This window comes from Bufo bufo, chromosome 1 (genome assembly GCF_905171765.1).
Source record: "Bufo bufo chromosome 1, aBufBuf1.1, whole genome shotgun sequence".
Lineage (NCBI taxonomy): Eukaryota > Metazoa > Chordata > Amphibia > Anura > Bufonidae > Bufo > Bufo bufo.
This window is the reverse complement of record NC_053389.1, coordinates 603,691,025-603,713,080: the sequence shown is the minus strand read 5'-3', so window position 1 is coordinate 603,713,080 and position 22,056 is coordinate 603,691,025. Positions and strand designations below refer to the sequence as shown.

General features: G+C 45.9%; 1 protein-coding gene across 10 annotated transcripts in view; it reads right to left on the bottom strand.

Moving 5' to 3' along the window:
- Window positions 1-22,056, bottom strand: part of SHANK3 (SH3 and multiple ankyrin repeat domains 3) — a 448,201-nt gene that overhangs the window by 173,396 nt on the left and 252,749 nt on the right. For all 10 annotated transcript variants that reach the window (XM_040413566.1, XM_040413565.1, XM_040413567.1 and 7 more), the window contains 2 exons: window positions 19,380-19,488; window positions 1,984-2,135 (listed from right to left, as the gene is read on the bottom strand). In XM_040413566.1, coding sequence (XP_040269500.1) covers window positions 1,984-2,135; window positions 19,380-19,488 — 261 coding nt within the window. The remainder of the gene's footprint in view (window positions 1-1,983; window positions 2,136-19,379; window positions 19,489-22,056) is intronic.

Genomic DNA, 22,056 nt, shown 5'->3' with positions numbered 1-22,056 from the left:
GTCTGTGCGCTCTCCCCGGGCTGTTTCTTTGCTGGTCTCCGATTCCTGTGTGTTGCTCCGGAGCCTAGCAGTCGGCTCCTGGTTCCTGTGTGTTGCGTCAGGGGCCGGCAGCAGTCCTGGTGAGGTGCGCATATTTATGACACTGATTCCCCTTCTCCTATCCCCTTGTTTGGGTCCCTCTCTAGTTTCCTTTTTTTTTTTGTGGGGGGGCTTTGAGGGGTGGGTGTCACGACCATGTTCATGGCCGTGACTCCTTGGGAGCCGCATGCAGTTGCCCGCGGTTTGGTGTTGTGTCAACCGCAGCTGGGGGCACTTTGCTGTTTGCCTCAAGTGCGGTTGCCGCGGACAACAGGTATGTGTGCGGTTGCCTTTGGTTTGTGTGGGTGCTTGTATGCACTCTGAATGTCTGGTGTGCACTGTGTTTTATGTTGTGTGCACTCTGACATTTTCCCTTCCCCTGTGGCTGCCCGTGGCAACGTTTGGTCTTTGTATATGTGGTGGCAGTGTCTCGGCCTCTTGGCCGGTTCCCAGGACACGTTTGCCACACATGTCGTTGTCGACGGTAACAGCTACAGTGAGTGTTTGTGTGTATTCCCCTCTATGTGGTTTCACTACACTCCCTGGTTAAGGAAGGGTTAACTCCCTCAGTGTGTCTGCACTGGGTGTGTCTGTGTGGGTGTGGCTACTTTGTGCTATAAAGCCTCAATTGATACCTGATCTCTGAGGGGTACTCCAGCCTTGTTTGTAAGCTGGAGGCACCCTCCTGGTTTATACCATCTGCCAGTGAGGGCCACCCTGGTGGTCATAAACTTTATGTCTGGTATTAGTTTATAGTTTATCTGTTATTGCAGCATATGGTTTACCGGGTTCCCGTGTGATGTCTGTTGTGTGCTGTGTCCTTTTGTGTTGGTTGTGGATAGCAGCACTTGCACGTGGGTTCCAGGTTGTGTGTCTGTGGCAGGTAAGTGTGGTACTAGTCTCACTTACCTGTCATTGCCATATGTCTGTTTATGTTCCCCTTTCTATGTAGCTTGGCCAGTGAGACTCCTGTTCCTCCGTGTCCAGGAGGAACGGGTCGTCTTACCTTGCTCCTAGTCCAGGGCCACCCTGAGGGCGAGCAGGAATATCAGGTTCCGGAGTATGAGCCCTCCTACCTTCAGGGTTGGCTCATACGGATAGGAGACAGGGTCAGAACTAGGGATGTATAGGAGGTGACCAGCTCCCTAATTCTCTGTCCTGGCCTTGCAGCGACCCCATCTGCTGATACCGCATGGCTGAGGGTTTTCCCCATCCTCAGCCGTGACAGAATGGAGATCTGATCTGAAGTCTAATGATGAACAGGGGTCTGATCTGAAGTCTGATGAGGAATCGGTGTCTAATCTGAGAGCTGATGAGGAAGGGGGTGTCCGATTTGAGGTCTGATGATGATTGGGGGACTGATGAAAATTGTGGGTCTGATCTGAGGTCTAATGAGGATTGGAGGTCTGATCTGAGGTCTAAATCCTAGGTGCAGTGTGTCTTATGGAGCAAAAAATACGGTAAGTATAAATTGATGAGAGAGAGTATGTAGATTAGTAGACTGAATGGAAATAGATATATCTAGGTAAATATATAGTATGTGGGGTTCAAACATTTTCTTATTTAAGATTGGAAATATCCAAAAAGTCCTAGAATTTGTAAACAACAGAAATTAACACTACTGGTACAGGTTTTAAGAAATTGCTTAAAGGGGTTGTCCAGGATTAGAAAAACATGACTGCTTTCTTCAAAAAACATCACCATCCCTGTCCACAGATTGTGTGCGGTATTGTAGCTCTGTTCAATCGACTCCAATGGAGCCAAGCTGCAGTATTAGACCGAACCCATGGACAGGTGTGGTGCTGTCTTTGGAAAAAAGTAGCTACGTTTTTCTAATCCTGGACAAACCCTTTAAGATTAAAATATTTCTAGGAAACCTAAACAAATACTAGAAATTCAACTCACCATTAACACGGCATGATTGCGGTATCGCACCGCTTTGTGCAGAGCCGTTAGCCCCTCACGTGTTCTGAAGTCCAGGTGCGCACCTCCACTCCTCAAAACTTTAACCAGATCTGCTCCACCTTCTAGTTGCGCAGCCAGGGTGAGAGGACACTCTGAGAGGATGAAATTGACATTGGATAAATGTAGTGAACAGCATTTACGGTTATGTGGAATACAATACAGAATATTAAATGGAATAAGGATCATGAGACTCAACAAACAGGCTTACACTTTGTAAAGAATCATTTTGAGATGCACAGTTAATACTATGTGTAACACCCCAGAGTGGTGTTACCACTACTGCACCTTGTTACTGTCTTTATTGGTCTAACCTCATGCCATCTTATGCATTTATTCCAGGTCCTACACACTGTGGATTTCTAATGGTATGTAACTGTTCATGTAACGTGCCTGGTTCACCAGTAGATGGCAGCGAATATGGCAGAGCTGTACTTGGGTAGAATGGAGCTTTCCATTTCATTCTAATCCCCCTCTGGAGAGAAGTGGGCGAGTCCTACTTCCTGCAGGAAGGGTGAGGACCAGTTAGTTCCAGTCTAGCTTACCCCCAGCTAGGGGAGGGGTGTTGTCACAGCCAGACAGCTGAGAAGCTCTGACAGGAGCCTTTCAGATCCTCCTCCTTGAATTTCTTTGTTTTGGTTGAGTTCCTCATCTCGTTAGTCTATCTCAGCTGTCATGCAGTTGGACTGATTGCTGCCCTTTAAGTTCCTCCCCAGAATGCAGTAGTGTGCGGCTTATACAACTTCCTGGAGTGTGTGTGCATGCTGTTCCTAGTTCTCAGTCCACAGTCCCCAGTCGTCTGCAAGATAAGTGCTGTTTATGTATTTATGATTTTCTGTTTTCTGGATCCAGGTGACCCTGACTCCCTCCGTGTCTGTGTAGGGAGCCGGTGGTCGTATCCCCTCACTATTGTAGGGTCTTCAGGTGTAAGATAGTCGAGGTACGTGGATATGCGCCCATCCACCTTTGGGGTGGTCGCATAGGCTGAGCAATAAGGGAGAGTGGCAGGTCTCATGCAGGGGTCTCCCTTTTGTTCCTTAGTTGTGGATCCAGTGAGTCATTGTTTATATTGTATTGTCTTGTTTCCTGTACACCATCCGTGACATTATAAGCTGCCAAAACCGTCTCAAGCATGGATCCGGTTTCACTTTTGGCTGAACGCCTCCAGGGTCTTTCATTGGAGGTAGCTGATCTCCGTAGGATTTTTTCTCAGTTTCAAGTGACCGGTTCAGCTTGCGTTCATGGAGTTTGTGCTGAGCCTAAGATCTCGCTCCCGGATACGTTCTCTGGGGGTAGTGAGAATTTTGTGCGTTTTAAAGAGGCTTGCAAACTCCATTTTCGCCTTCTTCCCCATTCCTCTGGTGATGAAGAACGGAGGGTGGGGATCATTGTATCGCTGCTCAGGGGTAACGCTCAGTCTTGGGCCTTTTCGCTACCGGAGGGGGCACGGCCCCTCCGCTCAGTGGATGAATTCTTTTTAGCCCTGGGTCAGATATATGATGATCCGGATCGTATTGCTCTGGCTGAGTCTAAACTACGTCTGTTATGCCAGGGTAAACAATCCGCAGAGATGTACTGCTCAGAATTTCGGAGATGGGCAGCTGATACTGGTTGGAATGATGCTGCACTCCGAAGTCAATTTTGCCAGGGTCTTTCAGAGGGATTGAAAGATGCATTTGCCTTTCATGAGAGGCCAATCTCCCTGGACTCTGCTATGTCTCAGGCTGTTCGTATTGACAGGCGTCTTAGTGAGAGAGGAGAGATCTCTCCTTCCTGTCATACTCAGTCCCGGGACAGTGCAGCGGTCTCATTCTGTGCGCAGGGGTCTCAGTCACTGTCAGCCCCTTCTGAGCAGGAACCCATGCAGCTGGGGTTGATTGCCTCAGACAATAGAAGATTCAGCCCGCATGGGAGGGTTTGTTTTTGTTGTGGAGGTATAAATCATTTGGCAAATGTTTGTCCCTCTAGGAGATTTAGGCAGTTTTCTGGGAGTAATAAAGAGACAAAAAGGAAAAAATCTTTTAAAAATGTTCCGTCTGTTACTATTGGCAGGGTTGAGGCGGAAATTGAAGGTTTTCCGTTTGCTTGTAGTTCCCGTTTTGTCCTACCTGCTAGGGTGGCGCTAGAGAGCAAGAGCATTTTTTGTGAGATTTTTGTGGATAGTGGAGCAGCTGTCAATCTCATTGATAATCAATTTGCAATAACTCATGGTTTCCAGGTATGCACTTTGGGAAAGGATATTCCTGTTTTTGCTATTGATTCCGCTCCACTTTCTCAGAAATCATTAAAGGGCATAGTTCACAATATCCATTTAATTGTGAGTGATGCTCATGTTGAGAATGTGTCATGTTTCGTCCTTAGCGGTTTGCCTACTCCTCTAGTGTTGGGACTACCCTGGCTCACTAAACATAACCCCACCATTGATTGGCAAGCGAGGCAAATAAATGGTTGGAGTGACTTTTGCAGAGAGAATTGCCTCATAACATCTGTTTCTGAGGTTTCTACTAGGGTTGTCCCGATACCGATACTAGTATCGGTATCGGGACCGATTCCGAGTTTTCTCGGCGGTACTCAGCCGCCGATACCCCGCCCCGATACATAAATAGAATACTATGGGCGTAACTATGGGCGGGGCCCGGTGCAGTCACTGTACTCTTACACCGGGCCCCGCCGCTCACCGAAGTATTTATAAACGTGAATCCTTATCCTGTTGCCCTCTCCCATGTCCCCCCTGTATCCCCACAGCACTTACTTAAGCTTCCATAGCAGGCAGAGCAGACGGCAGCAGTAACGTCACTCACTGACGTAGAGCGCCTGCTCCGCCCACTTTATGAGTGAAGCAGGCGGAGCAGGCGCGCGACGTCAGTGAGTGACGTTACTGGTGCCGTCCGCTCTGCCTGCTATGGAAGCTTAAGTAAGTGCTGTGGGGATACAGGGGGGACATGGGAGAGGGCAGCGTTAGTTCAACTTAACAACAGGATAAGGATTCACGTTTATAAATACTTCGGTGAGCGGCGGGGCCCGGTGTATTGGGGGACACTGTTATGAGGGGGATCTGTGGATGACATATAGCAGTGTCATCCACAGATCCTCCCCATAACAGTTCCATCCACAGATCCCCTATAACAGCACCATCCACAGATCCCCCACCAAATAACAATGCCATCCTCAGATCCCCCCACCCCATAACAATGCCATCCACAGATATCCCACCCCATAGCAGTACCATCCACAGATCCCCATAACAGTGCCATCCACAGATCCCCATAACAGTGCCATCCACAGATCCCCCATAACAGTGCCATCCACAGATCCCCCATAACAGTGCCATCCACAGATCCCCCATAACAGCACCATCCACAGATCCCCATAACAGTGCCATCCACAGATCCCCCATAACAGTGCCATCCACAGATCCCCCATAACAGTGCCATCCACAGATCCCCCATAACAGCACCATCCACAGATCCCCATAACAGTGCCATCCACAGATCCCCATAACAGTGCCATCCACAGATCCCCCATAACAGTGCCATCCACAGATCCCCCATAACAGTGCCATCCACAGATCCCCATAACAGTGCCATCCACAGATCCCCATAACAGTGCCATCCACAGATCCCCCATAACAGTGCCATCCACAGATCCCCCATAACAGTGTGCCATCCACAGATCCCCATAACAGTGCCATCCACAGATCCCCCATAACAGTGCCATCCACAGATCCCCCACATGACAGTGCGTCATCCACAGATCCCCCAAAACGGTCACATGACATTTAAAAAAAGTATCGGTATTCGGTATCGGTGACTACTTGAAAAAAAGTATCGGTACTTGTACTCGGTCCTAAAAAAGTGGTATCGGGACAACCCTAGTTTCTACTAAGACTGTACCACCTTTCCTCTCTGAATTTTCGGTTGTCATTCTCTTCTGCTTTCCACCCGCAGTCGAATGGCCAGACGGAGCGCGTCAATCAGAATCTGGAGACATATCTGCGCTGTTTTGTGGCGGAGAATCAGGAGGATTGGTGTTCTTTTTTGTCCCTTGCTGAGTTTGCTTTAACCACCTCCGGACCGCCTAACGCAGGATTGCGTTCTGGAGGTGGCAGCGCTGCGCAGAGTCACGCATATACGCGTCATCTCGCGAGACGCGAGATTTCGCTCCAAGCCGGCCCGCGCATGCGCATCGCGGGCCGGCAAAATTCAAAGAACAAGTTCGTCACCAGCCTGCCAGCAACGATCATTGGCTGGCAGGCTGGCGATTTTCAAAAAATCCAATCCAAAGTCATATAACAGATCATATTAGTAAATATGATCTGTTATATGGCTTGTCTGCTCCTGTGCTGGTCCTTTTCGTCGGTTGGATCCAGCACAGGAGCAGACTGAACTGTGAGTACACCAACACTACACCTTAGCCCCAGATCACCCACCTGCACCCCAATTAACCCTTTGATCACCCCTTTGATCGCCCCTGTCAATCACTAGTGAAAGGAAAAAAAGTGATCAGTGTAAACTGTCACTTTTTTTTTTTCACTGGTATTGGCTGTTAGGTTTTAGGGATAGTTTAGGCCCCTTGGTTAGGTAGTTAGCGTCAGTTAGCGCCCACCCCACCGCACCGCAGTCACTTTTATTCGCTGTTTAGCGTATCGCTAATCAGCATTTGTACTTTTATAGTATCTGTAAGTGATCAAAACTGATCACGGTCAGATCTATAATAGTATTAGTGTCACCTTAGCTCGCCCTCCACCCAAAACGCAGTGTTTGCCCGATCAGGCCTGATCGGTCGCCCACACGTGCGTTCACCCACGCCCGCCCCACCGCAGTGACAAAAAATTATTATTTTTTGATCACTGCACATTCATTTTACACGCACTGCGGCGATAAAAAAATCAGTTTTGATATTTTTTATCAACCGCAGCAGCCTCCGGTACTTCGCTAGCCTCCCCTTTGTAAGACAGGTTTGCTTTTTTTCTTGGGTAGTCTCAGGGAATACCCCTAAATTTAGTAGTCCAAAATGTCAAACAGGGGGTATTCTTCTGAAGAGGCCTACAGGATTCTGACCCAGTCGGATGAGGAGTGGGAACCCTCATCTGACGAATCTAGCGGGTCAGAATATGAACCTGTGGAAAGCAGTGGCTCTCTGACCCAAAGTTCGGACGAGGAGGTGGAGGTCCCTGGCAGCACCAGGCGTACCCGGCCCCATGTCGCTAGACCACAGGTTACGCAGGATCCGCTTCAAGAGCAGCAGAGTGGGGCTGTCGCTGCCGGATCACGTGGTGAGGCATACACCAGCAGCGCAGCCCTTCCTGGACCTAGTACCAGCACTGCCGTACAACCTGGTGAAGTAGCGAGCACCAGAAGGGCAGTTGAAGCTGGTACGGTGGCACGTGCAATAGTTACCCCGTCGCAGCCACCGCAAAGACGGGCCCGTAGAGCCCCTAGAGTCCCTGAGGTGCTGGCAAATCCTGATTGGCAGTCACCAACTTCAGCCGCACCAGTAGTTCCCCCTTTCACCGCCCAGTCTGGAGTTCGGGTTGAGACGGCTCAAATCGGTTCGGCCCTAGGATTTTTTGAGCTGTTCTTGACTGCGGAGCTCTTGGACTTAGTCGTGGCAGAGACCAACCAGTATGCCACACAATTTATAACCGCTAACCCGGGAAGCTATTATGCCCAGCCTTTCCGGTGGAAACCAGTCCAAGTTTCCGAGCTTAAAATTTTTTTGGGCCTTCTCCTCAACATGGGCCTGACAAAAAAGCATGAATTGCGGTCATATTGGTCAACGCACCCAATTCATCACATGCCCATGTTCTCTGCTGCTATGTCCAGGACACGATTTGAGACCATCCTACGTTTTCTGCATTTTAGCGACAATACCACCTCCCGTCCCAGAGGCCACCCTGCTTTTGACCGGCTCCACAAAATTCGGCCCCTCATAGACCATTTCAACCTGAAATTTGCAGATTTGTATACCCCTGAGCAAAACATCTGCGTAGACGAGTCCCTAATACATTTTACCGGGCACCTTGGCTTCAAACAATACATCCCAAGCAAGCGTGCCCGGTATGGGGTCAAATTGTATAAGCTCTGTGAAAGGGCCACAGGCTATACCCACAAATTTCGGATCTATGAGGGAAAAGATCAGACCCTGGAGCCGGTCGGTTGCCCTGACTACCTGGGGAGCAGTGGGAAGACAGTCTGGGACTTGGTGTCACCCTTATTCGGCAAGGGGTACCATCTTTATGTGGACAATTTCTACACAAGTGTGGCCCTCTTTAGGCATTTGTTTCTAGAACGGATTTGCGCCTGTGGCACCATGCGAACTAGTCGCGTGGGCTTCCCCCAACGGCTTGTAACCACCCGTCTTGCAAGGGGGCAGAGGGCTGCCTTGTGTAACGAAGAACTGCTCGCGGTGAAATGGAGAGACAAGCGTGACGTTTACATGCTCTCCTCCATTCACGCAGACACGACAATCCAAATTGAGCGAGCAACCCGTGTCATTGAAAAGCCCCTCTGTGTCCACGACTATAATGCGCTCATGGGAGGGGTGGACTTCAATGACCAGATGTTGTCTCCGTATTTAGTTTCCCGCAGAACCAGACGCTGGTATAAGAAGGTGTCTGTATATTTAATTCAATTGGCGCTCTACAATAGTTTTGTTCTCTACAGTAAGGCTGGGAGAACAGGATCCTTCCTCAAATTCCAGGAAGAGATCATCGAGAACCTCCTTTACCCAGGAGGTTCCGTGGCCCCATCCACCAGTGTAGTTAGCCGTCTACACGAGCGACATTTCCCCAGTGTCGTTCCTGGTACCTCAACCCAACCGTCACCCCGAAAAAGATGTCGTGTCTGTAGCAGGAGTGGAATAAGGCGTGACACCCGCTATTTCTGTCCTGACTGTGCTGACCACCCTGCCCTATGCTATGGAGAGTGTTTCCGGAAGTACCACACACAGGTACACTTAGCATAGGGATCACATCTCACCAGGACAGGCACACAGGGCTATTAGGGCCCATTCACTCACAGCTGCTGCAAACCTCTCCTTTCACCTGGGATAAAGTGCATAATGTACTTCGCCACATCTTTGGGCGATTTGCGCTTTGCACATTGTCCCATGGGGAAGGAGAGGTTTGTTCTATAAAAGGTAAAAAAAACTAAACAAAAAAAAAAATACCGGTAAGTAAAAAAGTTAAATGTTCAGTTAAAAAAGTTTAAAAAAAGTTTCTATGTTCTGTTCAACAGTTAATAAAGTTATTGCTTTGCGGCCTGGTTTTTTCTTTTTTGTTTTGTTTTTTTTACCTTTCAGGTGGACCAACCGATCGACTAGCTGCAGCACTGATGTGCATTCGGACAGAAGCATTGCGCTGCTGTCAGATTACACGCAAGTCGGTGTATGCGGCGCTGCAAGACGAGATTTCTCCTCTGCAGTAAAAGATACGTTTGCCGAGGCATATGAGCTGAGGAGGTGGCGGTGTTCATATACTTTGGCAAACACTTTGTATATATAAAAAAAAAAATCCCGGCAATGATTTATTCATCCACATCGATTGATGTGAATGGAGAAATCTGGTTTGCCAGGGCATACGAGCTGAAGTGGGTATGGATGTTGGGCGGAGCTCCTATGTCCTGGCAGACGCCTTTCCCCTCCTTTTTCTTTTTTTGGCAGAGATTTTTTCATCCACATTGATCGATGCGAATGAAGAAATCTGTGCCGTTCATTTTTTTCTTTCAGCCCAGAGGCTGAACGGAAAAAAAAAATCTCATTACCCGTATGCTCAATATAAGGAGAATAGCAGAAACTCCTAATGCTGGGCATACATGTAATGATTGCGGAGACCCTCAAATGCCAGGGCAGTACAAACACCCCACAAATAACACCATTTTGGAAAGAAGACACCCCAAGGTATTCGCTGAGGGGCATATTGAGTCCATGAAAGATTGAAATTTTTGTCCCAAGTTAGCGGAAAGGGAGACTTTGTGAGAACAAAATCAAAAAAATCAATTTCCGCTAACTTGTGCCAAATTATTTTTTTTTCAATGAACTCGCCATGCCCCTCATTGAATACCTTGGGGTGTCTTCTTTCCAAAATGGGGTCACATGTGGGGTATTTATACTGCCCTGGCATTTTAGGGGCCCCAAAGCGTGAGAAGAAGTCTGGTATCCAAATGTCTAAAAATGCCCTCCTAAAAGGAATTTGGGCACCTTTGCCCACCTAGGCTGCAAAAAAGTGTCACACATGTGGTATCTCCGTATTCAGCAGAAGTTGGGGAATATGTTTTGGGGTGTCATTTTACATATACCCATGCTGGGTGAGATAAATATCTTGGTCAAATGCCAACTTTGTATAAAAAAAATGGGAAAAGTTGTCTTTTGCCAAGATATTTCTCTCACCCAGCATGGGTATATGTAAAAAGACACCCCAAAACACATTCCCCACCTTCTCCTGAGTACGGAGATACCAGATGTGTGACACTTTTTTGCAGCCTAGGTGGGCAAAGGGGCCCACATTCCAAAGAGCACCTTTCGGATTTCACAGGTCATTTACCTACTTACCAGACATTAGGGCCCCTGGAAAATGCCAGGGCAGTATAACTACCCCACAAGTGACCCCATTTTGGAAAGAAGACACCCCAAGGTATTCCGTGAGGGGCATGGCAAGTTCCTAGAATTTTTTATTTTTTTGTCACAAGTTAGTGGAAAATGATGATTTTTTTTTTTTTTTTTTTTTTTTTCATACAAAGTCTCATATTCCACTAACTTGTGACAAAAAATAAAAATTTCCATGAACTCACTATGCCCATCAGCGAATACCTTGGGGTGTCTTCTTTCCAAAATGGGGTCACTTGTGGGGTAGTTATACTGCCCTGGCATTCTAGGGGCCCAAATGTGTGGTAAGGAGTTTGAAATCAAATTCTGAAAAAAATGACCTGTCAAATCCGAAAGGTGCTCTTTGGAATATGGGCCCCTTTGCCCACCTAGGCTGCAAAAAAGTGTCACACATCTGGTATCTCCGTACTCAGGAGAAGGTGGGGAATGTGTTTTGGGGTGTCATTTTACATATACCCATGCTGGGTGAGAGAAATATCTTGGCAAAAGACAACTTTTCCCATTTTTTTATACAAAGTTGGCATTTGACCAAGATATTTATCTCACCCAGCATGGGTATATGTAAAAAGACACCCCAAAACACATTCCTCAACTTCTCCTGAGTACGGGGATACCAGATGTGTGACACTTTTTTGCAGCCTAGGTGGGCAAAGGGGCCCACATTCCAAAGAGCACCTTTTGGATTTCATAGGTCATTTTTTACTGAATTTGATTTCAAACTCCTTACCACACATTTGGGCCCCTAGAATGCCAGGGCAGTATAACTACCCCACAAGTGATCCCATTTTGGAAAGAAGAGACCCCAAGGTATTCGCTGATGGGCATAGTGAGTTCATGGAAGTTTTTATTTTTTGTCACAAGTTAGTGGAATATGAGACTTTGTATGAAAAAAAAAAAAAAAAAAAAATCATAATTTTCCACTAACTTGTGACAAAAAATAAAAAATTCTAGGAACTCGCCATGCCCCTCACGGAATACCTTGGGGTGTCTTCTTTCCAAAATGGGGTCACTTGTGGGGTAGTTATACTGCCCTGTCATTCTAGGGGCCCAAATGTGTGGTAAGGAGTTTGAAATCAAATTCTGAAAAAAATGACCTGTCAAATCCGAAAGGTGCTCTTTGGAATATGGGCCCCTTTGCCCACCTAGGCTGCAAAAAAGTGTCACACATCTGGTATCTCCGTACTCAGGAGAAGGTGGGGAATGTGTTTTGTGGTGTCATTTTATATATACCCATGCTGGGTGAGATAAATATCTTGGTCAAATGCCAACTTTGTATAAAAAAATGGGAAAAGTTGTCTTTTGCCAAGATATTTCTCTCACCCAGCATGGGTATATATAAAATGACACCCCAAAACACATTCCCCACCTTCTCCTGAGTACGGAGATACCAGATGTGTGACACTTTTTTGCAGCCTAGGTGGGCAAAGGGGCCCATATTCCAAAGAGCACCTTTCGGATTTGACAGGTCATTTTTTTCAGAATTTGATTTCAAACTCCTTACCACACATTTGGGCCCCTAGAATGCCAGGGCAGTATAACTACCCCACAAGTGACCCCATTTTGGAAAGAAGAGACCCCAAGGTATTTCGTTATGGGCATAGTGAGTTCATAGAAGTTTTTATTTTTTGTCACAAGTTAGTGGAATATGAGACTTTGTAAGAAAAAAAAAAAAAAAAAAAAAATCATCATTTTCCGCTAACTTGTGACAAAAAATAAAAAGTTCTATGAACTCACTATGCCCATCAGCGAATACCTTAGGGTGTGTACTTTCCGAAATGGGGTCATTTGTGGGGTGTTTGTACTGTCTGGCCATTGTAGAACCTCAGGAAACATGACAGGTGCTCAGAAAGTCAGAGCTGCTTCAAAAAGCGGAAATTCACATTTTTGTACCATAGTTTGTAAACGCTATAACTTTTACCCAAACCATTTTTTTTTTACCCAAACATTTTTTTTTTATCAAAGACATGTAGAACTATAAATTTAGAGCAAAATTTCTATATGGATCTCGTTTTTTTTTGCAAAATTTTACAACTGAAAGTGAAAAATGTCATTTTTTTGCAAAAAAATCGTTAAATTTCGATTAATAACAAAAAAAGTAAAAATGTCAGCAGCAATGAAATACCACCAAATGAAAGCTCTATTAGTGAGAAGAAAAGGAGGTAAAATTCATTTGGGTGGTAAGTTGCATGACCGAGCAATAAACGGTGAAAGTAGTGTAGGTCAGAAGTGTAAAAAGTGGCCTGGTCTTTCAGGGTGTTTAAGCACTGGGGGCTGAGGTGGTTAAATAACCGTCGTCAGGAGTCCTCTTATAAGTCACCATTTTTTGGTGCATATGGGTTTCATCCGCAGTTTGGGACTTTCTCGGGAGAGGGGTCTTCTGGTTTACCTGATGAGGACAGATTCTCCTCGTCTTTGTCATCTATTTGGCAAAAGATTCAGGATAATCTAAAGAGCATGAGTAAGAGATATAAGCGTGTGGCAGATAAGAGACGTGTGCCTGGTCCGGACCTGAATGTTGGTGATCTGGTGTGGTTGTCTACCAAGAATATCAAATTGAAGGTTCCCTCCTGGAAGTTGGGTCCTAGGTTTATTGGGCCTTACAAGATCCTGTCTGTCATCAATCCTGTTGCCTACCGTCTTGATCTTCCTCAGACTTGGAAGATCCATAATGTTTTTCATAAGTCCTTATTGAAACCTTATGTTCAACCTATTGTACCCTCGCCTTTGCCTCCTCCTCCGATTATGGTTGATGGAAATCTTGAATTTCAGGTCTCTAGGATTGTGGATTCTCGTCTTGTCCGCGGTTCCCTCCAGTACCTCGTTCATTGGGAGGGTTATGGTCCTGAGGAGAGGATGTGGGTCTCAGTGACGGACATTAAGGCCTCTCGTCTCATCAGGGCTTTCCATAGGTCCCATCCTGAGAAGGTGGGCTCTGAGTGTCCGGAGTCCACTCGTAGAGGGAGGGGTACTGTCACAGCCAGACAGCTGAGAAGCTCTGACAGGAGCCTTTCAGATCCTCCTCCTTGAATTTCTTTGTTTTGGTTGAGTTCCTCATCTCGTTAGTCTATCTCAGCTGTCATGCAGTTGGACTGATTGCTGCCCTTTAAGTTCCTCCCCAGAATGCAGTAGTGTGCGGCTTATACAACTTCCTGGAGTGTGTGTGCATGCTGTTCCTAGTTCTCAGTCCACAGTCCCCAGTCGTCTGCAAGATAAGTGCTGTTTATGTATTTATGATTTTCTGTTTTCTGGATCCAGGTGACCCTGATTCCCTCCGTGTCTGTGTAGGGAGCCGGTGGTCGTATCCCCTCACTATTGTAGGGTCTTCAGGTGTAAGATAGTCGAGGTACGTGGATATGCGCCCATCCACCTTTGGGGTGGTCGCATAGGCTGAGCAATAAGGGAGAGCGGCAGGTCTCATGCAGGGGTCTCCCTTTTGTTCCTTAGTTGTGGATCCAGTGAGTCATTGTTTATATTGTATTGTCTTGTTTCCTGTACACCATCTGTGACATTTGTGCAGGGGCACATCTATAAAATAGTTTTTTTGACACAATAAAAGCACACAGAGCTATGGGGACTGTGTATTGCGGATGTGCTAGCGGCCATCTAGCAGCCCATGTCCTTAGCTGTATACCCCAAATCCAGGTGACAGGTTCCCTTTAAAGCAGTGCATGAATTAATAATACATGAAGACTCAGAGCAATATGTTAAGACATACTAATCTATTACTGAAAACATAAATGGAATAAAACAAACAATATCAGCATGTGATCAAAGCTTCACAGACATCTAAGACATTCAACATGATAAAGATTTAAAAGCAAAACTGAATAAAAACGTCTCAGACGGGTAAAGAAAATCACACTAAGCTGAAATGACAGCAAAAGCTGCTGACGCACTAATGAGTTATGGATTAATGCATGACAAGCATGGCAGAAAACATTGACAAGCACAGAAATATAGATTAGAAGCAACAATGGATATAAAACACAGCAGATGTACAGTATGAAAGAAACACCAAGAAACAACGTATTCTTAACTACAGTATATGTAAAAAAAAAAAGTATGAATCAGTACGTCATGGAACTGGATAACTCTGCCGCTGACTTTCATAAAAAAATAGACACTTTTTTGCAGTATTAAAAAGTACAACAGCCTATATTATTCTAGTATAGCAAAAATGTAAAAAGATGTCAAACACCCTGCAGTGTTTCAGTTACCCGTCAGCAGACTATGGAGTGACACGGAGTTGCATATGCCTAGTATAGATGTCTTGTGAAGATATCATTTTATGTTATTTAAACTTTAGATGAGCCCCTTCAAGACCCTGCGATTTAGTTTTTTACCTATTGCCTTCCCGAAGCCATAACTTTTATTAATTTTCTATTCACATACCCTTTATTAGGGCTTGTTTTTTGTGGGACAAGTCGTAATTTCTAATGACACCATCTAATATTGCATACCATGTAGTGGGAAGTGGGGAAAAAAATCCAAATGGGGTGGAATTGGGAAAAAACTGAATTCAGCCATAGATTTATGGGTTTAGTTTTTACAGCATTCCCTGTGCAGTAAAACTGACCTGTTACCTTCATTCTCTGGGTCAGTACTATTACAGCGATAAGAGATTTTCATTGTGTTTCACATGTTTTAATACTTAAAAAGATTAATACTGTACTTTAAAAAAAAGGTGTGTTTTTTTTTTTCTTTACATTGCCATATTCTGACCCCCCCATGACTTTATATAACGGAGTCTACAGAGCTGTGTGAGGGCTCACTTTTTGCAAGGCAATCTGTAGTTTTTACTGATACCATATTAGAGTATGGCCTCATGCACACGACCGTTGTGTTCCGTTCCGCAAAATGGGGTTCCGTTGGTCCGTGATCCGTTTCCGTGTGTCTTCCTTTATTTTTGGAGGATCACCAGACATGAAGGAATGTAAAAAAAAATCTAAAACCGGTTTGCCATGCAAATGATAGGAAAAAAACGTACGCGGACGCGCGGACGACAATCTTGTGTGCCTCCGTGTTTTTTAGCGGTCCCATTGACTTGAATGGGTCCGCAAACCATTTTCCGCGAAAATAATAGGACAGGTTATATTTTTTGGACGGACTGGAACCACGAATCACAGATGCGGATGACAAACGGTGCATTAGCCGAGTTTTCAACGGACCCATTGAAAGTCAATGGGTCCGCAGAAAATCACGACAAATGGCACAACGGACACGGAATAAAACAACGGTCGTGTGCATGAGGCCTATATGTGACTTTTTAAACAATTTTAATGTAATTTGTTTTGGGGGGGTGAATAGACAAAAAATGGTGAATCAGCTATTTAGATTTTTTTTTCCATTACAGTGTTCATTGTACAGGATAAAAATGTTTATATTTTAAAAGTTTAGGTGTTTTGGGAGGCAACGTTGCTAATTATCTTTCTTTTTTTATGTTTATTTTTACTTTTATTATATAACATTTTTTTTTTAACACTAACATTAAAGGTATTGTCCAAGTTATTTTTATAGATGACCTAACCTCAGGACAGGTCATCAATATCAGATGGGCAAGGGTCCGACACGGCACCCCCACCAATCAGCTGTTTGAAGAGAAGCCATCCTTGCCTGCCTCCTTCCTCTTCATTGTTTACCTGCTCGCCATCGCCTATGCAGCGGTGAGCAGGTGTAATTACACCTAAGCCATTCCATTCATTTCAATGGGACAGATATTCCTATACACTTGTACTGATATGTACTACATTCTTGTATCAGTGGATGAAGGCTGGACCACCGAAACGCGTCCAGTGTATATTTCCTGCATGATATAATAAAAGCATAAACTTTGAAGCAGTCAGTGTTTGCTGGGATTCTTCTCTACACTATCCTGAGGATAGGCCATCAATAAAAATAACTTGGACAACCCCTTTAAGTTCACTTAGGGGACTTGGACATGTGATCGTTAGATTGCTTGTCCCATGGACTACAACGAGCTAGCATTGCAGCCTATGGGAAATTCAATACTTTCCTATGGAACGCTTTAGAAGGCTCGAGGCTACCACAATGAATGAACAACTCCCTCAATCACCATGCAGTGGAGCCATTCAGACCCTGGGTGCACAGTTCTCCCTGGGAAAATCTTCTCTGATGCTGTGGTCACAACTGACCATGGCATCTGAAGGGTTAAGTGTCTGCGATCTGTGTTATCAGCAATCACAGACATTAGCTCTGACTCTCTGCTGTTTAAAACAGTAGAAACCTGGAGGCAATAATGCCCTCTCAGCGGGCGCCATGTTTAAAGACCCAGGACCCCCACCGATCAGTTATTTGAGAAGGCCATGGTGCTCCGGTGAGCATTACGGCCTCCTCACAGCTTACCAAGCACAATCCATTGGATGGCAGCCATGCATAGTATTGCAGACCAGCCTCATTCACTTGAATGGGACTAAACACGCCTACGCCAGGTGACCGATGAACGTGACATCACTGACCTTGGTGGATAGGCCATCAAAATCTGAATTTCGGAAAACCCCTTTATTCTCATTCTTAACTTTTTTCCTTAACTTTTTAACCCTAATAAGATTTGTAGGTTCTTCTTAGAACAGCTAATGCTGCCGTGATAATGAAGAAGGAATACAATGTGCTTAGTAAGATCTATGGAGGCAATTTATCATGCCCTCCACTCCAGGCAAAATAGGGATTTGGGACTTTTTGGGTTACTCGTGGAAACATTCTTTTTTTAAACTTTTAGCATTTTTACACCACTCACTCCATATTGGAAAAGTGGGTGGGAAAGTGAGATGCTAGCTATGTTAAAAAGTTTCACTCAAGATTTATCACTGCAAAAAAAAGTTGCAAACTCACTCCAGGAGGGGGTTGGCATGGAAAACTGGAATAGCATTTCTAGACAAAAGTGTTAGGTTAAGGGTCCATTCACACGTCCGTATGTGTTTTGCGCATCTGAAAAACACGGACACCGGCATTTTGCGGACCGCACATCGCCGGCACTCTCATAGAAAATGCCTTTTCTTGTCCGCAATTGCCGACAAGAATAAAACATGTTCTATTTTTTTGGCGGAACAGAAGTGCGGAGCCAGAAGTGCGGATCCGCAAATGCGTATGCGGACAGCACATTCCGGCCCCATTGAAAATGAATGGGTCCGCACCTGTTCCGCAAAATTGCGGAACGGATGCGGACCAATTTTGCGGACGTGTGAATGGACCCTTAAAAATAAACCAAATTTAACAAACAACATGTGCTATTTTATAAATTCGGCGCAAAGTACGCCAATGCAGACTCCAGCAAAAATGACTTCAGACAGTACCCTCATGATAACTTCCCCCAATGAATTTCTATATAGCAAACAGTCACACTGAAAATGAAGCTCCACCTTTAAAGGGGTTCTGCAGTTCTTTAAACTGATGATCTATCCTCTGTATAGATCATCAGCATCTGATTGGAAGGGGTCCGACACCCGGGACCCCTGCCGATCAGCTGTTTGAGAAGGCAGTGGCGCTGACAGTAGCTCTGCGGCCTTCTCGCTGTTTACCGCAGGCCCAGTGACGTCACGACCAGTATCACTGGCCTGGGTGGGGCTAAGCTGGGCCTGCGGTAAACAGCGAGAAGGCCACGGCGGAGCTTAGCCCCACCCAGGCCAGTGATACTAGTCGTGATGTCACTGGGCCTGCGGTAAACAGCGAGAAGGCCACGGTGAAGCTTAGCCCCGCCCAGGCTAGTGATACTAGTCGTGACGTCACTGGGCCTGCGGTAAACAGCGAGAAGGCCGCGGTGAAGCTTAGCCCCACCCAGGCCAGTGATACTAGTCCTGATGTCACTGGGCCTGCGGTAAACAGCGAGAAGGCCACGGTGAAGCTTAGCCCTGCCCAGGCCAGTGATACTAGTCGTGACGTCACTGGGCCTGCGGTAAACAGCGAGAAGGCCGCGGTGCTACTACGCCTCGCCCAGGCCAGTGATACTAATCGTGACGTCACGGGGCCTGCGGTAAACAGCGAGAAGGCCACGGCGAAGCTTAGCCCCTGCCCAGGCCAGTGATACTAGTCGTGACGTCACTGGGCCTGCGGTAAACAGTGAGAAGGCCGCGGTGCTACTACCAGCGGCGCTGCCTTCTCAAACAGCTGATCGGCGGGGGTCCCGGGTGTCCAGAGGATAGATCATCAGTTGAAAAGAACTGCAGAACCCCTTTAAGTAAAAACAACCTTAAAAGGTATGGACGTGTTTGGATCAATTATTTTTGATAATCAATTTTGTAAAATTTTGAAGTGTTTACCTTCTGCAGCTGCCAGAGAGCTCATCTGGTGGATTTACAATGGCATCAAGGAGATTGCTATGTATTGCTTGTAATACATGCAAGCTGCAGAAGCCAAACTGCTCAACATTTTTAATAAAATGTAATTTTTAAAATCATAAAACTGATTTTTAACCCATCACAAATGAAATTCAATTTAAAAAATGACCCCAAAGTGTCCATAGCCTTTAAAGTGAACAAACTACCGTATTAGTCAGGTTAGAGCCTCTGAGACCCCTAGGAAGATGAAAATGCACTGGAAATATACTAAGGCCACCTTATCATAGGTGGGTCAGAGGGCAGGCTTGCACTGATGAAATTGGGATGGTATACCTAGAGATACTACCCCTTCAACACTTCAAGGACATGTTCTCACGTGGCAGATTGATGTCGATTTCCAGTGCCTGCCACAAAGCTACAGTACAATAAAAGTGAGTCTCTTACCCCCTGTATCTGGATCCTGATAGTTGGGATCCAGACCCCTCTCAAGCAACCTGGTCACCTTCTCAATATTCTGCAGCTGAACGTACTCCATGAATTTCTTTAGATTCCCCTACAAAGTAAATTACGGAAGGGATAAAAAATTATGAAAATCACTTGTTAGCATATTCAGACGCATGCAATGAATTCCAACAAATTCTATTCCATCATAGGCCTCCTGCACACGAACGTGTGCTGCCCGTTGCCGTATTGCGGACCGCATTTCGTGAGCATTTCACATCACGGATGCGGACCCATTCACTTCAATGGGTCCGCAAATCTGGAGCTGCGGAATGGTGCGGAACGGAACCCTACGGAAGCACTACGGAGTGCTTCCGTGGGGTTTCGTCCCGTACTTCCGTTCCGCAAAAAGATAGAACATGTCCTATCTTTTTGCGGAACGGGCGGATCGCGGACCCATTAAAGTGAATGGGTCCGTGATCTGCTGCGGCTGCCCCACGGTTGGTGTTCGTGCATTGCGGCCGGCATTTTGTGGCCCACAGCACGGCCACGGGGCCCACACGTTCGTGTGCAGGAGGCCATAAAATAGCATCAGTACACTAGGGATCCAAGAGTAAATAAAAACAAAAGTCACCTTAAGGGCTCATGCACACGACTGTATGTATTTTGCGGTCCACAAAACACGGATTCACAAAAAATACGGATGAGGTACGTGTGCATTCCGTATTTTGCAGAACAGCTGGCCAATGGAACAGTCCTATCCTTGTCCCTAATGTGGACAATAATAGAACATGTCCTATTCTTGTCAGTTTTACGACCAAGGTTAGGACTGTTTTACGAGGCCAGGACGTTCCGTTCTGCAAAACACGGAATGCACACGAACAGTAATTCGTGTTTTGCAGATGCGCAATTTGCAGACCGCAAAACAGCCTACGGTCTTGTGCATGAGCCCTTACAGTTGTCATTTATTATTAGGTTTAGTGTTCCTTCCATTGTCACATATACAAACTCGACCATTCCAATGGATGATTATTGAGTGTTTTCGCTGCAGGAATCACGACACCTTATGTGTATATGGCTGTGTCGCGTATTCAGCCATCGCTCTGTTTACGTAGGATTTAACTATATTCCATTCTTGTTGTGTATTAGGTCATGTTTGCTGCACTACATAATCACTTACTTTGCTATGAAACTGCAATGTTATGCAATCAGCCAGAAAAAATAGCAAAAACCTTTAAAAGAACTGTAAATCAGTGCACGGTTTAGCGCTGCTCTCACCTTCAGCCGACAGCCTGACAGTACAGATTCAAAGACGGAATGACTAATCGAGAAAACACTGGAGGAGGAGGAATAGGAAGCAATTTAGTCTAATTGTCTGCACCGTTCTGTGAAGGCCCCATTCACACCACCGCCCGCATCAATTCAATGGGCCCCGAAAGATGTGGACAACACACCGCATCCATATGTCCACTCCGCGGCCCCGCAAAAAAATAGAACATGTCCTATTCTTGTCTTGTTTGCGGACAAGAATAGACATTTCTAACAAAGGGTGGGACGTGCTGATCCAGAAAATGTGGAACACGCACGGCCGGCTTTGCGGATTCGCAATTTGCGGACCACAAAACGGATATGCTTGTGTGAATGGACCAGAAACAAACAGGTCTATAAAACACCACTTCAGATCTACATGGGGCTGACAAATAGTCAAATACAATGGCAAATACAAATACTTGACGTCCTTCTTCTAAACTGCAAAATGTGAGAGGGAACTTTTTTTCAGAAATCCCTGCGACTGTTCTACTCGTTGAACATGGCTTGCAGAAATTCATGCGTAGTGTGAAGCAACTACCTCATTCATATATATGGAAGGCACAGAGCGAGATTTATTAAAACTGGTGTATAGGAAAACTGCCTTCGTTGCCCATAGCAACTAATCAGATTCCACCTTTCATTTTCAAAAAGAATTTTGAAAAATGAAAGGTGGAATCTGATTGGCTGCTATGGGCAACGAAGCCAGTTTTCCTATACACCAGTTTTGATAAAGCTCCCCCAGAAAGTTTTAAATCTGATCTGCTGTGTGTCAACATACTCTACTAAGGACTAGAGGGGTCATTTATTATCCAGAAATACACAATATTACTGGGGCAGATTGAGGCCCAAAGGCTATTTGTGCCACAATCTCCTACTTTTCACCGCTCGCGCAAAGTCAAAAAAAGTGGGCGAGCGTGGGGAAGGGGACAGGCCAGCAGTCCCATCTCATTCATCATTTTTAGGCATAGAAAAGGGTTATCCGAGATTAAAAACTGTCCCCCATACGCCCGGGCCCCTCACACTGATTCTACTTACCTAGCTCCCCGCGCCGCTCCTGGTCCCTGCACCGCCACAGCTGCTTCTTCCCGTGCGCGGATGAAAACATCCGGTGTCGGGGGAGAGCAGCCAATGGCAGGAGGGGACGAGCCTCTCTAGCAGGTGAACGCTGCAGCCCCCTCACAACATACCAAGCACAGCGCCATACACTGTAAAGTGGCTGCGCTTGGTATTGAAGCCCAGGCCCATTCACATGAAAGGGACCAGTAAAGGTGAAGACACTGGCCTAGGAAGATGCTGCAGTGCTTACAGGAGCACCATGTCCTCTGGAAACAGCTGATCATGGTGGTGACATTTTACTCCCAGAAAACCG